This window comes from Tamandua tetradactyla, chromosome 8 (genome assembly GCF_023851605.1).
Source record: "Tamandua tetradactyla isolate mTamTet1 chromosome 8, mTamTet1.pri, whole genome shotgun sequence".
Lineage (NCBI taxonomy): Eukaryota > Metazoa > Chordata > Mammalia > Pilosa > Myrmecophagidae > Tamandua > Tamandua tetradactyla.
Window position 1 is genome coordinate 88,040,562 of NC_135334.1, and position 20,958 is coordinate 88,061,519.

Genomic DNA, 20,958 nt, shown 5'->3' on the forward strand with positions numbered 1-20,958 from the left:
AAGGACTGGCTCAGCTTTTGCCCACTATTGTATCCCCAGACAATGTCTGGGGTCTAGTTAGGAGGTCAGTAAATATTTTGAGAGGAGAGAACTTTTAATCAGCAGCCTTCCATTACATAGTGACAGGAGATTTCTGTGTGAAGCATAGTTTGATCACATCACTTCCTCACAACAAAACTTTCAAGGGATCCCCATTTCCTGTTCTTCTCTAGGCCCAAATCCTTCTAGTCTCCTTAGTTTTTACACAGTAGCTGGAATGAATCGTTCTGGGCTTCTGCCCCCTATTCCCTTAGCCCTTCTCTGTATGTCCAAACCTTAACCTATGCAAGTGCCTCTTTCTCAGCAACCTCTTAAATAATGCCTCTGATCAAAAGGAATGTATTGCAGGTAGCACAACAGTGACTCGGTGGCAGAATTCTCACCTGCCATGCCGGAGACCCGGGTTTGATTCCTGGAGCCTGCCCATGCCAAAAAGAAAAGTAATATCTTCCTTGACATCCAAGGTGTAAATATTCCTGGCAACATGGGACATGACTCCCAGGAATGAGCCTTGCCCTGGCACCATGAAATTGAACAATGCCTGCCTAACCAAAGGGGGAAAAGAAATGTAGCAAAATAAGGTATCAGTGGCTAAGAGAGTTCAGATAGAGTTGAGAGGCTGTTCTGGATGTTATTCTTATACGAAGCTTCAGCTAGATATTGCTAATTGCCATAGTATGCCAAGCCCCAACGACAGTATTCTTAAACACTAAATACCTAGGGATGTATCTGAGACTCCAAGTCTCACTCACTAAATTTATTTTTCAGAAACCCATAACCTCTAGGTAGTTCCTATGCCAGATAAGCCCTGAAATCCAGAGTTACCAGTTGTATATCCCTACCCGGTAATGTTGACATCCTTTTCAACATGAAGAAGTTAGAATGGCCATTGCCAAAATATCCCTAAAGATTGGGAGAACGATGAAAGGAGAAGGAGGAGTGTAAGAGAGAAAATAGGATTGACTAAATGAGTATGACTGCTGAATCATTACATTGATATTTTTTAGTTTCCGGTGTCTTAGAACAGCTAGAAAGAAATACCTGAAATTGTGGAACTTTAATCCATACCATACATTGAAATTTGTTATGTAACTACTTGTTAAATTGCACTTTGAAATTTATCACGTTTTTTCTATACAGGTTTATGTTGCAATTAAAAAATGTTAAAAAAAAAAAAAGTAATGCCTTCCGTTGTCTGAGCTCTGGGTACCTTTAACATGGTACTTATTTTCAACCTGAATTATAGTTATTTAGGTGGCAGTCAAGTTCCATGTAGTGCATAGCATGCACCTTGCATAGTGAATACTCAATAAAAATTGCATTAAATAAGTGATATTTGAATTCATCATTGAGCATCTTTGTAAGTCAGTCTTTACTGTGAACCATTTTCTCTCCAGATGCTGTAATTTTTAGTAAAGTTCCTGATTTCACATGTGTAACATGCCTAGTCAAATATGGATTCACCTGTTATTGTAAATATATCTAAAAATTAGTGATTATGAATCTGAATCAAATTCTTTAGTCTCTCAAAGACTTGATATTTTATTGCAGGGGTATGATATTCTAGTACTGAATACGAGAAAGTAAAATGAAATGGATATACACGGCATGTCATTTCAAGGGAAGACTGCCAAATTAGCACCCTCTTAAAAAAAAAAAAAAGATCCATGGGCCATTGTAGAGGCATTACCTCCCCACCTCCCTGAGCCACTCCTGCCAGAATGGAGGTCTGATCCTGACAATTACTGCTATGTTGCCATGACTCCCAGGGTAAGAGAATAAGCCACACTTTCATTTCCTTTCCAACAGGCTGATTTGAACTGCAATATTCAAGATGATGCTGGGGCTTTTTATGGTGTAACCAGTCAGTACGAGAGTTCTGAAAATATGACAGTCACCTGTTCCACCAAAGTTTGCTCCTTTGGGAAGCAAGTAGTAGAAAAAGTAGAGGTAAGTTGGCTTCTGTATACCAAACCCTTCATTCAAGGTCATACTGTGGCCTCCCTTTAACTTTCTTTGGGGCAGAGAGTTTTACTTTTTTGATGTCTTTTCCTTTCTCTCCTTTCTTTTCTCTATTGCTTCTAAAAAGGTAAAATGGTTTAAAAGCACTTGATAGAAGGCAAATAGGAAGTCCCATATGCCAGTTCTGCCTGCCTGTGAAGTCTCCCCTGCCTGGCCAGTGGCGTTCTGATGAGGCCTCATGGCAGTGCCCTGGGGCGGGGGTGGGAACCACGAGGGGTACAGATAGGCTGTGCCACCGGCCAGAAGAGAAGGCCCAGAGATGCCCTTCTCCTCCCACTCTTAGGTCCACAGACGCTTCCAGACATTGTAGAGAGCAGTCAGGGTGGTATCCAGCCGATTGGCACCTGCCTTCTAAAACTGACACCTTAAGTTTAATAGTGTTGCTTTTGCCATTTCCACTCCCTTTATTTTAATATATTCATTGTATATTGGAATCAAATACCTGTTTATGGCTTTTATATTTCATGCCTCCGTTCCTTCAAAAAAAATGTGTTTCTTTTATCAGGGTCAGTTGCTTTGTGTATAATATGTATAGTTGGCATTCCATTTAAAATTGTATTTCCCAAGGCCTTCTATCCATTATCCATCACAATTCAATCCATGTTCAGTAAGCAAATTTTATTTGCAGAAGCCATGGACCTTACAGGTCTAGGATCCCAACCTGGCTATGACAGACCTTGTGTTGATGAGTGAGAGGATGCACTGGGGTGAGGGTGGGTTAGAATACATGTTTCTTAAAAACCCGGGGTCTTAAGATGCTGCAGGCCCTTGAACTTCCTGAGCCTGTCAGGTGAGAATATAGATGAATTGACTCAATGTTCGTTTAAACTTAGGGGACTTGAGCTTTACTAAAATAGTGGCAGTAGGTATCCAGTAAGTCATTTTGAATGAAACTTAGAAACCAATTGGGTATTGAATATTAAAGAAGAGGGGGTGCAAGGGTGGTTCAGTAGTAGAATGCTCGCCTTCCATGCGGGAGACCTGGGTTCAATTCCCAGACCATGCACCCCCCCCAAAAAAAAATTAAAAGGAAGTATCAAAGATCACACTCACAGTTTGTCCTTGGAATGAAAGTACTGCTACCAACAGAGATAAGGAAAATAAGGTATTCAAGGTAATTATGGATGCAAAACTAGTATTTGGAAAATAAGGTATTCAAGGTAATTATGGATGCAAAACTAGTATTTGGAAGGGTGGTGAAGACTTGAAGATATCAGGTGGGAACCGAGCTTTGTGGGTAATTAAAGCTGTGAGAGTGGGGAACTAGCTGCAGAGTGGGAAATAGTAGGAACACAGAAACAAGGACTGAACTTGGGGTGCAGCAGTCAGCTCTAGGGTGAGGGAAAAGGAGACACAAGCAGAGGGGCAAAGGGCAAAGAGGGAGGAGGGGAACTTGCTCAGCACACAGTGTCCTGAAAGTCCGAGGAGAAGAGGAGGTGAGACTGGGCTGTGTAATGAGACGGACCTGAGAGACCTGGGACCTCCAGGTGGTCTCCATCTCCTCCAACGAGGAAGAAGCAAAGTTACCTGTCAATGAAAGATGCATATTAGGCAGTGCTACAGCATAGCCATGTCATCAGGGATGCTTCTCTATAGGTGAACTTCTCTGCCTTGCACAGGTACATGTGAGAAAAAATGAACCAGACAAGTTTCTCAGTTTCCCAGATTTCAAAGCATTCTTCAGTATGTCCTCAGATAACATACCGGAAGCTCTATACTAGATTAGGAAGAAGAGAGATGTTGATTAAGATCCCAGGAATTTTGGAGTTGGTATGCTTGTGGCAGGTGGAGTTTACATTTAGGTCTTTCATCCATTTAGAATGTATTTCTGTGTTAGGTGTAAAATGGAAGTCTGCTTATATTTTCTTCCACACGTCAAAACCAGTTATTAGATGATTCATCCTTTTCCACCTGAATGGACATGACCCCTTTAAGTTATCGCATGTACTGGGAGCTATTGCTGGGTTCTCTGTATTTATTCTATTCTACTTTCTCTTTGTCTTTACATATCCCAGTACCATGTTGATTTGATTCCAGTGGCTTTATGCTGTATTACAATACCTACCGAGGCAAGTCAGGCTCAATAGTCTTCTTTTTCATGTTTTTTCTAAGCTACTAGCCAGCATTTATTTTCTAAATAATGAGATCATTTTTAAAATGTAAAGAAAAAAAAACTGTATGTACAATTAATTTGAGGGAAATTGATATATTTTTATATTAAATCTTCCCATCCCAGAACCTATTTGCATTTCCGTCTCATTTTATATCTTTTAATAATATTTTATAGTTTTAAGATATATATCTGTCCCTTTCTTATTCATTACAGTTTTCATTTCTAGATTCAAATTATGTGAAAGAGAAAACTCTTGATTTTGCGTATATTCTGTCTGGCTGTTCTATCAGATTTTCTTATTTAACTCTAGTGGTATTTTTTAAGAGTCTTGGATTTCTTATGCAACAAAGAGGGAAGGCTTTATTTTAGCTCTTCTCTAATGTTTATGCCATTTATTATTGGTATTATTTTCTCTCCATTCATTTGCTAAAACTTCCAACAAATTGTAAATAGAAACTTTGATGGTTGGTATCCTTGTATAGTTACTAATGTTAATAAAAATGTTTTCATTTTGCCATCTAGGATTTATATTTACTGTATGTTTTAATGAATGGTGTTTATTACGCATTTAAAAGCTTTCTTTTTATTCCTGTTTTGCTTAGGTCTGTAACAGCAGAAGTATTTTATCAGATGTCTTTTTTTATTTCTATTTTTTTTTTTAATTGTAGGTCTTTTTATTTCTTTTATTCATTTATTTTTTACACGGGCAGGCAGGCTTCGGGAATCAAACCCGTGTCTCTGGCATGGCAGACGAGAACTCTGCCGCTGAGCCACGTTGCCCACCCCAGATGTCTTTTTATTAACTCCCGTTATATTTTCCCCCTCCGATTTGTTCATATAATGAATTGGGTTGATATATTTCCTGGGTATGAGCCACCATAACATTCCTGAATTAAGTCCTACTTTGTGTGCATTGCTGGATTCTATTTACTGACGTTTTATACAGACTTTTGCATCTCATAAGTGAGATTGGTCTGTACATTTTTATAATCACTTTATTAAATGTCGGTGTTACATGTACATTAATTCCCTGAAAAGAATTGGGGAACTTTCTTTCTCTATGGCCTGGCATAATTTAAGTAACTTTGGATACAACTGTTCTTTAAAAGTTACATAAAACTTAGTTGGGAAACCATTTGGTCTTTGTACCGTTTTTCAGTGGCAGATCTCTAAAGCTTTCTGTCTCTTCCACAGCAATTAGATTGATCTTATTTGGTGTTTTCCACTTTTTCTTGGTTCAGTATTGGCAATGTGTTTGTTGCTGGGAAAGCATCCTGTCCCCTAAGTTTTTTCTCTCTCTTTCTCTCCCCCCCCGACTGCTCTATTTTTTTGCCTTAGAGTTGTATGAAGAAACCTCTTGTGAATCTTCTAATCTCTTCTGTGATAGTGGTTTTATCTCTTTCCCCATTTTGCTCTTATCTTTCCTTAATGGAAAAGATTTTTTTCTTTTTTCATCTCCGGAAAAATAGTGTATTCTGTATATGGCTAAGTGGAAGTAAGATTTTTTTTAATTAAATGAAATGCACGAATAGTACAGCATATAGCAGACGATTAGTGTTGCAAGAGATTAGTGTTGCTAAGAGAAATGCTTTTACCAGCAGTCATATCTGTCCTATCTCCTTTGAACTTGAAAGTGTAACAGTGATCAAAACTGTTTTTTCTCACAGACGGAGTATGCACGGTTTGAGAATGGCCGATTTGTATACCGAATAAACCGTTCCCCGATGTGTGAATATATGATTAACTTCATCCACAAGCTCAAACACTTACCAGAGAAATATATGATGAACAGTGTTTTGGAAAACTTCACAATTTTATTGGTAATGGTTTCATCTCTTTCCTGTTTGGCCAGAATCTGGCAGCTCTACCCTGAGGCCCAGTGGTGGGACTTGGGAAAGGCAGGCGCGTCTGGGCACATCGGGGCCTCGGCCAGGGGAACTCACAGGCTGGGGCTTTGGGCCCGAGGTAGGCAGCAGCTGAATTGCAGCATCCGTAGGGCAAGCTTGATCCAGGTTGTCTTATGTGTGTTTGACCTGATTGAGGTTTGAGTCTATAAAAGAGGACTCATCTCACAGTGGTTTCTAAACGTGGTAGAACTGGAATTCAGTTGGTAATAAAAAGAGGATCTTAGATCAGTGGTTCTCAACTCTGCCAACACGTTAGAAAGATCCAGAAAATTTTTTAAAATCCTGATACCCAGGCCGCATCGTAGATCAATTAAATCAAAATCTCTTGAAGCTGGAACCCAGGCATGGGTTGTCTTTTAATGTTCCCCAGGCCATTGCAAGGTGAACCAAGTTTGAGCTGCAGCAGTGTGGTATGGAAATCACAAAAGAGACAAAACCAAGTCAACAGGTTTTTATTTTAAACATACCTTAACTCATTCTATGAAGTATTTGCAAGGCCTCATATGGAAAACATGTAATAAGATAGTAAAATATAAACCGTCAGTACCAGAGGAAATATAAATTGGAATGCAATGCTCAGGAAGGGGAAAAAAAGATCTCTTTCATAGTTGGGACGAAAAGTGTGGTCAGAATTTAATGGGCATATGAAGAGGAAAGGAAAAATCAGTAGTTCTCAATGTCCATAGTGGGAAAACTTACAAGTTTCCCCGGACAGTTGTTTGTGTGTATGTATTTCCTCCCTAATATTAAGCTTTAAAACAAGCTTCTTACTGGAGCTTCATTTGGGGAGCCTTGGAAAGTTGTTAAAAACAGTGTCCTTAAAAGTATACCACAGAGTAGTGTGACAGTGGCTCAGTGGCAGAATTCTCGCCTGCCATGCCGGAGACCCGGGTTCGATTCCTGGTGCCTGCCCATGTAAAAAAACAAAACAAAACAAAGTATACTGTAAAATATGAAGTAAGGGTTTTCATAAGGCACATTTTTATAATAGTCCTTGATAAGCTGAGGGAGAAATGTCCAAACATTAACTATTTTGTGGAAATAATTTTGCTGCAAGGGAAAGCAAGACGATATTGTGGTCAAATATTCAGCCCTCCAAAGACCTACTTTGTTACTAGGATTGCAAACTAGAGTAATTAGAGCAGGAATTCTTTACCTGGAGTTTTTAGAGCCATTGGAACAGTGGTTCTCAGTCAGAGGTGTGCTCGTAAAGACACATATGCGCGCGTGCACACACCTCTTCCCCCACCCCATAACCTCCCCTTCTCCCATTTATAGCTTTTGCTGATTTCCATGGTGTAAGTTGCCCTTCCATGGGCAATTTCAAGCTGCTAATGGTTGCCCATCTCACAAAAGTTCCTTAATATTTAACAATCAACTTTCATGAGCCAGTCATCACCAGCTCTAGCACATTACTATAAATAATATATGATAAATAAACAAATAAATATTTTAAACTTCCTAAGTTTTACATTCACCCCGGAAGCTTTCAAAACTTCTGAGGAGTGAGTCACAGCATCATGTTTTTATTTTCTAAAGTTCCCCAAGCCTAGTGTGCAGCCAGGACTGACACCCACTGCTGTAGGGGATTGGGAAATGAGCCTGGGGTTGGGGGGACAGTTTGTGATAGAGTTGACACACCCAGAATTTTTCATGCAATATTCATTGATTACGGGGAGGAAATCTCAGTTGATTCTCACATGTATTCATGACCTTCCAAAATGTAGAGCCTAGTAATCTAGAGGAAGATTTGGAGTACATGTTCTTTAATAACATTTCATCATGGTCATTTTCTCTAATGGTCTTTGATGAAAATTGAGTGGTTCAGGCTTTAGAGTGCTGGCACGTGCTTGTCACATAGGTGTTCTTTGTTGCTGTTTAAGGCAGGCGCATCACTGTAGCACTCAAATGACAGAAGGTGAGTTTGGCGTCCGGATATGAATATTAAGTACCCTCAGGAATGAACCAAAACTCTGAGTAGGAGGCCACCCTGCCTTAGCATGGAGGGGCTCTTATCTGTTTCCTAAACAATTCTTGGTTAGTTTCAGCTTGTTAAGGAAGATGTGCTCAGTTCCTAAAATTGTGCTCATAGAGCCCAGTTGAGGCAAATACAGTCTGGAAAAATTTTTAACCATCCATTACTCATAAAACAGGCTGAGCTGTGTTCCCTTAGAGCCTGTGGTTTCAAGCAGTATAGTTGCCCAGAAAACTCGTCAGGTCAAATAAATTTCCATGTGCTATTATTAAGCAACTACATAAATTCCTTGATGAAAAATGTAGCTCTCAATAAAAATCTGCTAAAAAGGAGTATTTTAGGTTTCAAATAACTTTGGCATTGTCAGCATAATGATGACACCAATGGATTATGAAATTAAAATCATCCAGTGGGTGAAACTGAGAAATAGTACTTTCTAGCCCTATCAGGTGGGCTTGGTAGGGTGTAAGGAGTCTGACTGCTGCAGGATCGGCTATTGATGCACAGAACTTTTCCTAGGACCCTAGATAAAAAACCTTTGTCGACAAGACCAGTTCCTGACTTAAGTGGCTGGTGGGCTAGATTCTCTGCTTTCATCAGGATGATTCAGAAATTGAGCTGAACCTGTAGTGTTAAGGCTTCAGTGACCACAACTAAACAGAACTTTGGAAGACAGAAACTGAACTTGGGATCAATTATTTCTATCTCCTTTTGAGACCATTGTCAGATACACAGGTTGCTATAACTTTTTTTCTTTTTTCTTTTTGAATCTCAATCATGAAACCTAAACAGGTTATATATATATATTTGCACTACCTACTTCAGAGATTATAGAGAATGTTTTAATTCATTCGGCTAAACTTTATGGGGTGATTGCATGAGCTGCTGGGATACAATGCAAGTAAAACACAGTGCCTATCCCACAGTGAATCATAGGCTAGTGGGGGAAAAGAGGCAGGTAAATAAACAATGTTTCATATATATATACACATATACATACTTAGGACGTTTGCAGGGTTGTAGAGGTTCCAGGTACTGTGATAGTCCTTTTATAAAAATGTCATATTATGAAATCCTCATTGTAGAACTATGATAACATTTTTCTTTCCATCTAATGGGTAAGGAATTTGAGGTTTACCCAAGGTCACAGAAACAGGGATAGACATAAAATCAGGCTCGAATTAATGGGAAATACACTTTGCAGGATATTTCCTAAGACTCATGGTCATGGAACCAGGAGACCTGGCTTTAAGACTGGCCTTAGGCAAGTCATTTAAAGCCTCCAAACCTAGTGTCATCATCCATTTAAAAACAAAACACTCACATTTGCCCTACCTACTTCAGAGGTTATAGAGAATGTTCTCATTCATTCTGCTAAACTTTATGAAGTGATTGCATGAGCTGCTTGGGATACAATGCAAATAAAACACAGTGCCTGTCCCACGGTCAATCATGGGCTAGTGGGGGAAAAGAGGCAGGTAAATAAACAATGTCAAAATACAAGGTAATATGGCTACAGTATTTGTAAGACAGGTACCATGAATATACAGGGTGACTTAACTGTCTATGCAAGCACTTGATGCTTGCAACAAGCATCTATGCAAGTTGGAGTGAGGTGGGAGACCCTCAGGGTTATTAAAAGATGATATTTAAGTTGCCTTGAAGTATGAGAAGATATTTTTTTAGACCTACCAAGAAAGTGGACATTCCATCCAACAGGTATTTCAGGTGTGCATTATTATGTGTCAGGTGCTGGCATGCCATGGAGAACTAGACAGGTGGGACAGCCATCCTGGAGTCTGGTGAGGGAGGTGGATATTCACCAGGTAGTCACAGAAATTAATGGAAAAGCAAAACCATGGCTAATGCCTGCAGCAGTGCATGGTGCTTCAAAGGCAGGTAACAGGAGGATTTAACCTAGTTCAGGGAAGGTTTCCATGAGGAAGAAACAAGTGAGAGCTATCTGCCAGATGAACAGGCAAAGAAGATAGGAAAGAACACCCTGGATAGCAGCATGTGCAAAGGCACTGTGGCAGAAAGAGGGTGAAAATCACCAGTGTGGCTGGAGTGGAGAGAGGGCAGGAGTGCAAGGTCATCAGTGAGCTGTTGGCCTCAGAACAAGCCAAATGGACAAGGCTTCATAGAACTTGTAGGATAAGAACAGTTTTCCCTTCATCCTAAATTTAAATGAGGCCATTTAGGGATTTTAGGCAAGAGTGTATAACTGTCAGATTTACCATTATGAGATTCTTGAGCCTGCTTTTTACAGACTGGCTGGCACTGGGCAAGGGTGGCTATGAGTGGAGGAGTCTAGGTAAGGTTTACTAGAACTGTGTGCTGTGGTGGTGGAGAGGGGACAGATGGGATAGACGCCAGCATGACGTGGTGTTTGTTAGGATATGGGGATGAGGGAGAATTCCAGGATGAAAGAACTGCACATGCAAAGGATTTGGAGAGCTTGTTCTGGTAGGGGTTGGCGTGGCAGGTAGTGAGGCTCAAAAAAGCAGGTGGTACCCAGTGTTTAAAAAATCTTAACTATCAGGCAAAAAGAAAAGTAGATAATGTGCCACATGACAATAAATCCATCTGTCTAGAGCAGCATAGCATAATGGTTAAAAGAAAGGTTCTCAGAATGAGAAAATCTGGGCTTTTTTAGTTATCAATTGTATAACCTTGAACAGCATTAAGCTTGTCACTGGGAAACATGGTACCTTTACTTCAGGAATTTGTAGTCCCAGTGAGATGGGTGGCACTGAAAAAACAAAATCTCCCAAGTTTGTACTGCAGCATGCTCTGATGGGAAAATAACAATATTTAATTTTTAATAAACACAGTAGTTATCCTTTAAGTCAGGAGCCATAAGCCATGATGCCTTAAGGGGCGTGGGAAAATGAACGCGTGAAGCTGCCTGATGCATAAGGGGTAAATGAGGCCTGTGACAAACGAGACGAAGTTTTTGAATCACAATATTTTTAAAACATTTTTTAAAATTCAAAATTTACTGGCCTAGCCAAACCTGCAGTAACTGAGTCGTAGAAGTGTTTGAGTAGGCGAGCTAGAAGGATGAGTTTGTGTTTCAGAATGTCTCTTCTGAGGACGTCGCGCGCGTGAGGAGAGGAAGGCAGGAAGCAGGTCCAGCCAAGCGCGGCTGCAGCGGCTCAGCCCTGAGAACCTGAGATCTGAACGCAGGCTGAGGCCGTGGGCACGAGGAGGGCAGAGAGGGATTTGAAACACTTATCTCGCGGAGGAAAACAGATGAATATTTCAAAATTCACCCATTTTGAAGGGTCAAGCCTTTATAAATGGAAAGAATTCCCATTTGCTGGGATCTCTTCCCGCATTGCACATTTTACTGAGTCCAGCCTCTGCTGGTTACAGCACTGGTGAGTGAAGTCACTCGTGGAGCATGTGTCTACCACTGGCTATCCGAAACAAAAATGTAATAAAAGTCTCAGGACAGTACGAGAACTCCCTAGGATAAAGGATTGTCCTGTGGGACAGAATTATAGAAAAATTTTCTTTGTTGTAAAGAAATTGGCCAGAGGAGGGGGTGGGGGCTGGAACCCCAGCTAATTCTTGAAAGTCTCTTCTTGGGCCCAGGTCATGGGTGAGAACCAATCTAAATGAAGTCTTTTCTTATCTCGCTCAGGTTGGGTAACCAGCTTAGAAAGGATTCAAGTCAGACTCTTACCTTTCTGAATTTGTGTAAGGTCTGAGCGAGGCTAATCAGAGCTCTCATAATCCATTGGGTGGACTTAGGATGTTCCTCTCCAATTAAATCATAATCGTCACCAAGCAGATGAAATGTGGTCCATGTGGTTTAATATATATATAGGGTACATGAGTGGTTCAGTGGCAGAATGTTTGCCTTCCATGTGGGAGACCCAGGTTCGATTTCCAGATCATGCACACACCCCCCCCCCCAAAAAGGAAACAAAAAACATACGTATCCTTTTTTTTAACAGGTGGTAACAAACAGGGATACACAAGAAACTCTGCTCTGCATGGCCTGTGTATTTGAAGTATCAAATAGTGAACATGGAGCCCAGCATCACATTTACAGGCTTGTAAAGGACTGAGCGTGGTGGTTATTTATATATAAGATATCTGTATATACACACACACGTGCACACACACTCTCCATTATCGAACGACTGACTGACTGTAAACCTCACTACGCAGGGGAGTGCCCTGGCCCCAGGGTCACCCCAACTTTTCTAAATCCTGTTTGAGTGAAGTCATTTTTTCATGTGTTCATACTATCATTGTAGCTGTGAAGTTCTGGTACAGTTGTAAAACGAGAAATAGAGTTGTTTCTATGTGTCCTTCAGACCTGTAGCCCACAATTCCTCAGAAAAACCCAAGTCTCTGTCTCCCGAGACCTGTTTTTACTTGTGGTAAAAAATACCGAGACAGAGCGTTATGCCATGGGACATTTACAGCCTTTATAAAAATGTATTTAGTTCTTCTATTCCAACATAAGATTCTTGTTTTAAGATACAAGTAAAATTAATCTTTAAATATAAATGTAAATTAGTACACAAAACTAAGAAACTTTAGACTTATCTTTGTAACTAATTAGGGTGGAAGTTATGAAAGAATGTAATTCACTAAATTATTTTTTAAATGAAACCTTTCTTTCTTTTTGAAACCAAATGTTAAAATATAGCCTTAAGAAATGCTTGGTAGAAATATCCTAATGAGACAAATTTGTACTTTTTTTCCTCACGGTTGAAACTAATCTCCTAATCTGTTAAACTCCTTGAACAGGTATTACAAAGGAAGAAAACTTTACCCCTTATCCTTAACATATATAGTATATTTAAAAATATAAAATTGTATTGTACTAATGTGATGATCTGATTATTTAATGAAAAAGAAAAGACGGCTCTTTTTGCAATAAGTAGATAAAAACTGAAAATTTAAACTTACAGTGTTTATAGTCCTGTGTGTGCAGTTAAATTTTATATGGACAACCAAAATTTTTACTGAGATGAGTAAATATTTGAACGACTAAAATTTAATATCAGAATTTAAAAATTGGCATAAATACTGCACTGTGAGCTGCAAAGTATAGAAATGCCCGTGGCTGGGAGAAAATTTCATCAACCAAGCAAGTAAAAGGCTCGTCAGTTTTATCATCTCTGCTCCCCAGAAAAATGCAAACATCCTCACCAGCCTGTGGATAAATTCTTTGTTTCTGGTGATCCAATGTGCATATTTACTTGGTATAACTATATATGTATGTGTGTAGACATGTATACACATATACATGTGTAGTTACTCAGCACATATTTATTGAACAACTGTTGAGAGTCATGCAGTTTGCTAGGTGCTGACATGTATTATAGCTCAATCTTTGTTCAGAGAACTAGATCTAGAGTCTCCATGAATATTCATTTCCTTGCCATCTCCCAATAAGCGACAGTACTCTTTTGACTTAAGTTTAAAAAGGTCCAGCCATCTATCTCTAACCTCAAATGGGCTTACTTGGGAAGTTGTTTTCCCAAGAGAGATTCAAACTTTCCAATCCAAATATTCCGAAGTATTGCCCAGGCAGGGACAGTTTGATGTGGCCACATGTCTTGGGTTCTTGCCATAAGCGCTTCATTGGGAAGGAGATAAGGCATAGTCCCCAACTTCCCAGAGGAAAATAATGTTTTTATAATTGTTATGAATATGTTAAAACAATAGAACATGAAGTACGCTTTTAAGTTGTGAAACATGTCAAGAATTTTTCATCAAGCTGGAATATTAAAACTTAGTTCTACTGCATTCAGATGACTTCCAGAGTCCTTCCCTTTTACAGTGTCTACTCTGATACTGCCTTACTTTAGTCAGAGTCTAGTGGTCATGAGCATAAGGGTATGGCTGGCTCATGACAAATACAAAAATACTCTGGACCAAACCTGACCTCTCTTAAATCACATGCCACCAGCCACTGGGAAGGCCAGAGGAGAAAGTGCAAAACTCTCCCCATTTGGAGTGTACATCCCTCACATAAACCAGCAGGGCAGCGTTTATCTTTCTTCCATAAAGAAGCTCCCATTTGTTTCCTGAATCCAAGCGGCCCTTGGAAGACTTGCCAAAGCTGTCCACCCTCTGTCTGGTCTTCAGTCCAAGATTTAAGCCTCTCCTTTCTTCCATGGTCATCACATTTACAAGCACTTCTATGATACACCTCTCTTAGGACCATTGCTTTTGCTCCTGTTTCCTGCATCCTTTATCAAGGGAGCCCCCACCTTTCCATTTTCATGGCTAGCTGAAGGAGTGCAAATGATCCTGCATGATTAAAGACCAGGCCAGCGCAGCACCTCAGGGGGAGAGCTATATAGTCAACACTTCTACCCAAGAATCTGGCTCTTATGTACTGCCAGGAAGCGTTTTGGGATTCACTTTTTAAAGCACAAAAGGACTGAGACCCAAGTGGCCTAGCTAGAGGAGACTTCTGTTGGCTGCAGAGAAGGGCATACCCAAGTCTGCTAACTGCGGGGTCAGGCTGGGCCTCAGATGATTTGCCACCATTCTCCTCTTTTTCATTATGCCTTTGTAGCTGAATTTGAGGGTTTATGTGAATGAGTTTTTGCTCATAAAAATGTTCCAAAATTTTTTCAAGATTATTTACTGTGTTCTTCTAAAGCCTTGTCTCTCTGAAATCAGGCCCTATGGTGGGATTTGTGCCAGGACAGATTAATTCATAACATCCAATATGAGTCTCGAAATTGGTCCTTCACCATATGTAGAAGGCAGAACCCTCTCCCCCTGGCTGTAAAGCTTTCTAAACCACAAATGAAGCCTTTCCAAAGCCCTGTCCTTAACTGCCCTTTTCCACATGCTTTATCTCTGGGTGACCCTTCAATACCAGGTTTGTTTCAAGGGTGTCTTATGCAAGTTTCAAGGCAGATTTCCCATAGCCTAAACAGAGGGAGGAGATGGAGGATTAGATTCTGGTCTATTGGCCTTCATTTCCATCTTAGCAAGAGACCTAAAATAAAATCAGGACTTCTTCAGAACCTGCCGTCGAATCACAGAATGTACAAGCTACCCAAAAATCAGGGTTTCTCAACCTTGATATTATTCCTATTTTGGACCAGAGAATTATTTGTTGTTGGGAGCTGTAGGACCTGTGCATTGTAGTATGTTTAGCAGCATCTCTGGCCTCTGCCAACTAAATAGCACCACCCACCCACCTCCAGTTTTGACAACCAAAAATGTCTCCAGACGTTGCCAAGTATACTCAGCCCAAGGTGAAAACCACTGCCCTGCACCTTGGAGGTTACAGTTACCATGTTTGAGCAGTTTTTCCCCCAACAGCACCCTGCCAGAGAGTCCCTGGGAGACTTGTTTCAGGTCATCAAGAGGCAGGTAGGGATATTAATCAAGGGGTATTGTGTCCATGTTTCAGAACTTTACAAAAGTTTCTTGCTATGAGTCTTCTTTCATTGGGGAAGGTGGGAGCAGCTGGTTACCATCGTCCCTGTAATCAGCCCACTCCTATCTGAAGAGCATTTCTAATTTTATTTTATCTCAGACCTTAGTTTAGTGGGGTAAAAAAAAAAAAATCTCCAGTTATTTCATTATTTCTCATAAACCCATGGATCTCATCATCAAAACTTGAATCATTTCAGTGAATTTCCTCTGGGCTTCTGCTTTCTGCCTTATAGTCACTGCCCTTCGTAGAATCTGTAGAAGCCTCTGGAACATTTCTTTTCATCTTTAGGGATGGAGGAGGGAGGACTAAATTCCAGAAAAGAGCTTACAGGTTTGTTGTTGTTTTTGTTTTCTTGTGCTAAAAGAAAGCGCAACATACTCTCTTTCATTTTGGAGATGAAAGTGTTGAGGCAAAGTCACCCATATGGTTGGTGGTATAATAAGAGTGAGAATCCAGGACTCCTGTCGCTCACTTAAACCTCGGCCTCTTCTAGTGGTGCTCTGTGCTTAACTAATCCCTAAAACTGTGTGGACAGGGCCAGTTCAGAAGTGAGGAAGATGACTAAATCCCCTCTGCTAAAGTGACCCCCCCCCCCCCCAATGCCGTTGCTTCACACTGGTGTGTCTTATCTGAGCATAGCTCTCTGGGGCACCCACAAGCAGAGGTGAAAGCTAATGAGCCTTTTCGTCTACTCTGAGGACAATTCACCCGCCACAGGCTGAGTCAAATTTCTATTTGCTAAGCATCCCAGCAGCCAAGTCCTGTACTCAGCACCAGCCAAAAAGCAGCCCCCGTTCTGAGCACTTGGTGTTACAAGTCCCCCAGAGACTTTAAACCCAAGCCTTCTTTTCGTTTCAATACTGTAGTGGCTTTAGCAGCTTGTTTTTGTACAACCTTAAATTATTTGAATCATATGAAATGACAGTCAATTTTACAAACCAGGTACATATAATTTGTATAATTTTTTTATATGCTCTGGTACACTACACTTGTCCTAATGAACGGTAGAACCAGTTCTGTTTGTTGGTGTACACACCTGTGACATTAGGAGGCTATGTCTGCATTGCTTATTTCCTTACATTGATGTTTCTGTGGCGAAGCCCTGCATGTCATTTCTGAAAAGCCTTAAATCTTCGAGATGTTGCGTGTAGGGTATACAGTGCAAAAGGCTGCCTCAGAACTGTGAGCCCTTTTGTAAGCTGGAAGCATTTCTCTTACTACTGTTACTTTTTTAGGAAGTTTTAAATTCAGAGCTGCCAAAGCATTCCAGTAAGCAGTGCCTTAGCAATACCTTAGTCATGCTGCCAGCCTTTCCTTACGCCTGTTCTCAGCGTTCATTTATCAATTGGCTCAATCTTGAAAACAGGACAAGCAAAAATTGTTTTCACTTTTGTTTCTGAAGCCCATTTTTTCTCCATTTCTGTAAGAAACTGACTACTTGGTCTAAAATCCGGAACCCAATACAAGTCAGTTCTTTGACCACACTCTCAAATGTCTATACCAAAATGAACAGTTACAACTTTCAAAGTTGGCTATGAAAAAGTAAATTGTACTTTTAATGTTGCCTTTTAAATCCATGACCAAATACTTAGCTATTTGTGACTCTTCTGCACTCTAGCATGAAAGTGCCTTTGGTTTGAGATTCCAGCTTAGAAAAGTGCTGCCATAATAATGATCATTTGTAGAGAGACCAAAAATATTTTGAGATCACCGTTAATGCCTTTGGCTTACTGGGACGAGTAACCCACCACAGGCCTCTGTTCACAAAGGAGCACCACCCAGGACCCTGCCTGCCGGGAGTCTTGTCTGTCAAAGGGGAGCCCTCCCCACGCCACTCGCCAGGAGCACACTGCGGCAGGACGGACCCCAGGACTGTTGTGTTTGCGTGTGCCAGTGGCCTGGCGTGTCGCTTCAGCTCGTCACCCAGCCCTGCATTCGTGCGCCGGAACTGCCGCACGGACCACAGGTTCTCGACAGTGGACAGACGTGACAGCTTTGTCCTTCTCCCTGTCCTCGTGCTCTGCCTCTGCGGGGACGTTCTTTTCCACTCACATGACTGTGCGCACTTACCTTGGTTTATGCAATGGTACCATTTTGAAAGTTGGAAGCCTCAACCTGAGACGACAGTGCAGAACAACAAAAAATGAGCTAGGGTCATTATCATTGAAGTGTTCTTAGGGCGAAGATGCTGACTCTTGAGTACTGCGTGCGAGTGTGCTGTGCGGGACCTCCACAGAGCAGCGTCCACAATTTGGCGTTTTCAAAGACTGTTACAGCCCTCGAGGGGCAAGTCTTGAAAGTCTGTGCTGGCTTTTAGCAAAAACCCTGTATACATTGGTAAAACCAATAAAGGTGAGGAGGATGACTGAAAAGGACAAAAAAGTAAACAGAAAACACCAGCCAAACAAAAGCCAGGAAGAAAAGATTTTCTTTACCAGTATAGACTTAAAATAAGATCAAAGGTCTTTGAAAGTTAGCCTCAGAACTCTTAATATAAACGTTCTGTCTGTCTCTACCTGGCGTCTTTAAGAATACGCTCACTGGGCTCTGAAATATCAGGAGTGATTCCTAACCACACCAAGTTGTGAGTATTTATAGAAAATTCTACAAAAAAAAAAAATTAAGTGGAAGGGAAAATCACGCAATGTTAATTATGGTTAGCTGCTCGAATTCTCAACTCCTTATCGGTACAATACCACAGCTTGGAAGAAATTACAGTCAAATATTTGTTTTCCTGCTTCTCTTTTCAACTGTTACTGTGCTTTGTTTGGCAATAGTTTTCTCTCATAAACTCATTGCTTATGTCTTTGAAAAATGAAGGTTTTCTGTTTAAAATTTACCACAAAGGATGGTTTCACTGAAGTCACGCACCTTTAAATAAGGTGAAATGTTTGTATTTATTGTCCTGTCTCCTAAGCTGTAACTTTAATTCTGTATGAATTCGCATTGAGTCAGTCACATGCCACACTGCAAGTCATTTTATTTGAAATGGCATTTTTGTTCCCTCTCAGTCACCATTGCATGGGGTCGGATTCCAGCCGATTCACCTCTCGGAGATTGACTCCCTTTTGTCTGCCTTCTATTATGAAATTGTTTTCCTTTCCCTTTCCAGAAGAGAGGCTGACAGAATCTAGGCATCAATAAATTGGAAACCAGTCTCTGATTTTTTTATTTTTTGCATTAGTCAATTTCTGTGTTTCGTTTCACTGTGTAAATTAGGTATGAACTGCACTTCATTTAAAAAAAAAAAAAATCTCCCTCTTACCTCCTTGAAAGAGTCATTTCTGTAGGCCTCGCTCAGTAGGCTCATGACTGCAGACGAATTTAATTTAAAAAAAAAAAAAAAAAGTAAAAACAAAAACAGTATGTGCCTGAAAAATGACAAAAAAATTTTGTAACATTTAAACAAGAAACCTGAATAGCCTTTAATTCTTTAATATGCTTAAATTTTATGTAAATCAGTTTTGCCATGTGTGTTGGTTCACATTCTAAGCGACTTAATGGGATTCTCGAGTCTGTGTCTCCGTGTCATGTGTATAAGATGGGCTTGTGATGTAAGCGTTTTCATCTGGTCAGTGGTTCCTTTAATATTGTACTGCTGCTGGGGATGGGCTTTGGGACCTGCCTTTGGATATGAGGTTCCTCTTGGTAGATTTGAGGGGTGGGGGTGGGGTGCAAATTCTCACACACAGTTTTCCTAACCTTTCTGCAGAAACTTTCAAAAGGCATTTGGTTAAACCTCTTGGCAGTACAGTATTCTTGTATTTGTTAATGTCTGTGTTTAGGTACTGGTACCTTTCTGTTTAAAAATGTTCTAAGTGTTGGCTTTAAAGTGAATTTATCTTTAGTATGATAGTTATATGAAAATTATAGGGTTTGTGTGCAGAGAATTTTTTTATAAAGTGCTTTGTAAAAAAAAAAAAATGTATTCTAGCTTTCGCGGTACATATGTGTGATAACTTTAATATCCATGACAGTTAAGTGCAATTATTTCATCACTCTAAAAATGCTATTTTTGTGTCAGTTCCTGCAGGTGTTTTCATGTCTTTGCAAAGTGACACATTTTGATGCCTTCTTGATAAAGTGGTAGACATTTTGTAGCTTTCTAGAAACTTTGTATTCATACGGTATCAATGAAAAATAAAGAAAATGAAAGTGTGGGTCACCTTTTTTATCTGCACAAACGTGTGTTGGAAATGATATGTGCTTTACGTATTGTGGGCAAATATCTGAAGGACAGAGTAAAGGATGCTGAAGCCGTGATCCTTCTGACAGTGGTCACCCATCTCAATAATTGGAACTTTAGATGTTAGCATCCAGTAGGATTTCTTAAAACTACCCGTCAGCCTGTCTGTCTGTCTCTTTCTTTAGTGCTTCATTAAATTCAGCATGAGTTCTGCTGAACAGCTTGTCTGTGGATCCACGGCATACCCTGAGAAGCAAGTCTCACATTCCCTGGTCCTGAAGTGGGGCCTTAAGGAAATCAAAAAGTACAGCAGCCCAACCCGAGCATTTGCTGTGTTTGTTATCCTTAAACCGACTTGCTGAGCACAGCCCAGAACCAGGAGGGGAGCAGAGGATGGGGTAGAGAGATGAGCATGGCGTCGTCCTCACTGGTTGGATTGCATGTCGAGGTACTATTCCCCGGCCCCTGTCCTCAGCATCACCTTGGAGTTCATGGGACAGTGTGGGCAGCACACACATGCATAACAAAACTTTGCTTTTACTCAGTGTTTGCTATAAATGCCATGCACTGTGCCAAGTGTTTTGGGATAATGTGTATACACATTTCCTTTAATTCTTACAATAGTCCCAATGAAAATGACATTATTTCCCCAAAACTGAAGCTCAGAAAGGTCAGTCATCCAACGACGTGACCACTAGGTGGTGGAGCCTTAAATCAAGTCACCCAGACTCTTAGCCGTGCCTTTTTGGCCACTGCATTTTGGATCACTGAGAATCGGTGAAAGCAGCTCAAGGATAGGAGAGAGCTCTGGTTTTAGGGGGAAAGAACTTGCTTATGTGGGCTTCTGATAAATGCACTGAGAGTGCACCCCGGGAGCCTTCACTTTTGTGAACTGGACCTCAGAGGTCTTTCCCTCTCTCCATTTCTTTGAAATCTGAGCAAGAGCCTTCCTGAAACCCCAAGAAGCCCCAGTGGGATGCATGATCAGAAAAAAAGTACATGCCAGTCAAAATAGAAGCAAGCCACTATTTGGGAGGAATTCTGTTGTCCAGTGGCTCAGAGTACTGTGGTTCAGGACGGAGGGAAGGGAACTAGGAAGCATTTTGTCGAGTGACTCCTATATGCCAGGCACCTTTGTAGTCACTATTTGCTTTAACTTGTATACTTTTGGAAAAGGGAGACATCTCAAAATTTCCCAGTAAGGAAACTGAGGGCCAGACAAGTTACAGGGCCCTTGTTAAGCTCACAAAAGCTAGTAAATGGCAGGAATCCAGGGGTGGAAAA

At 40.6% G+C, this 20,958-nt stretch overlaps 1 protein-coding gene across 12 annotated transcripts in view; it reads left to right on the top strand.

Annotated features, from left to right (window-relative positions):
- TEAD1 (TEA domain transcription factor 1) overlaps positions 1-19,672 on the top strand; it is a 280,155-nt gene extending 260,483 nt beyond the window's left edge. For all 12 annotated transcript variants that reach the window (XM_077114015.1, XM_077114018.1, XM_077114021.1 and 9 more), the window contains 3 exons: positions 1,849-1,989; positions 5,842-5,994; positions 12,022-19,672. In XM_077114015.1, the coding sequence (XP_076970130.1) occupies positions 1,849-1,989; positions 5,842-5,994; positions 12,022-12,135 (408 nt within the window). In that variant the 3' untranslated portion in view covers positions 12,136-19,672. The remainder of the gene's footprint in view (positions 1-1,848; positions 1,990-5,841; positions 5,995-12,021) is intronic.
- Positions 19,673-20,958: the final 1,286 nt, after the last annotated feature.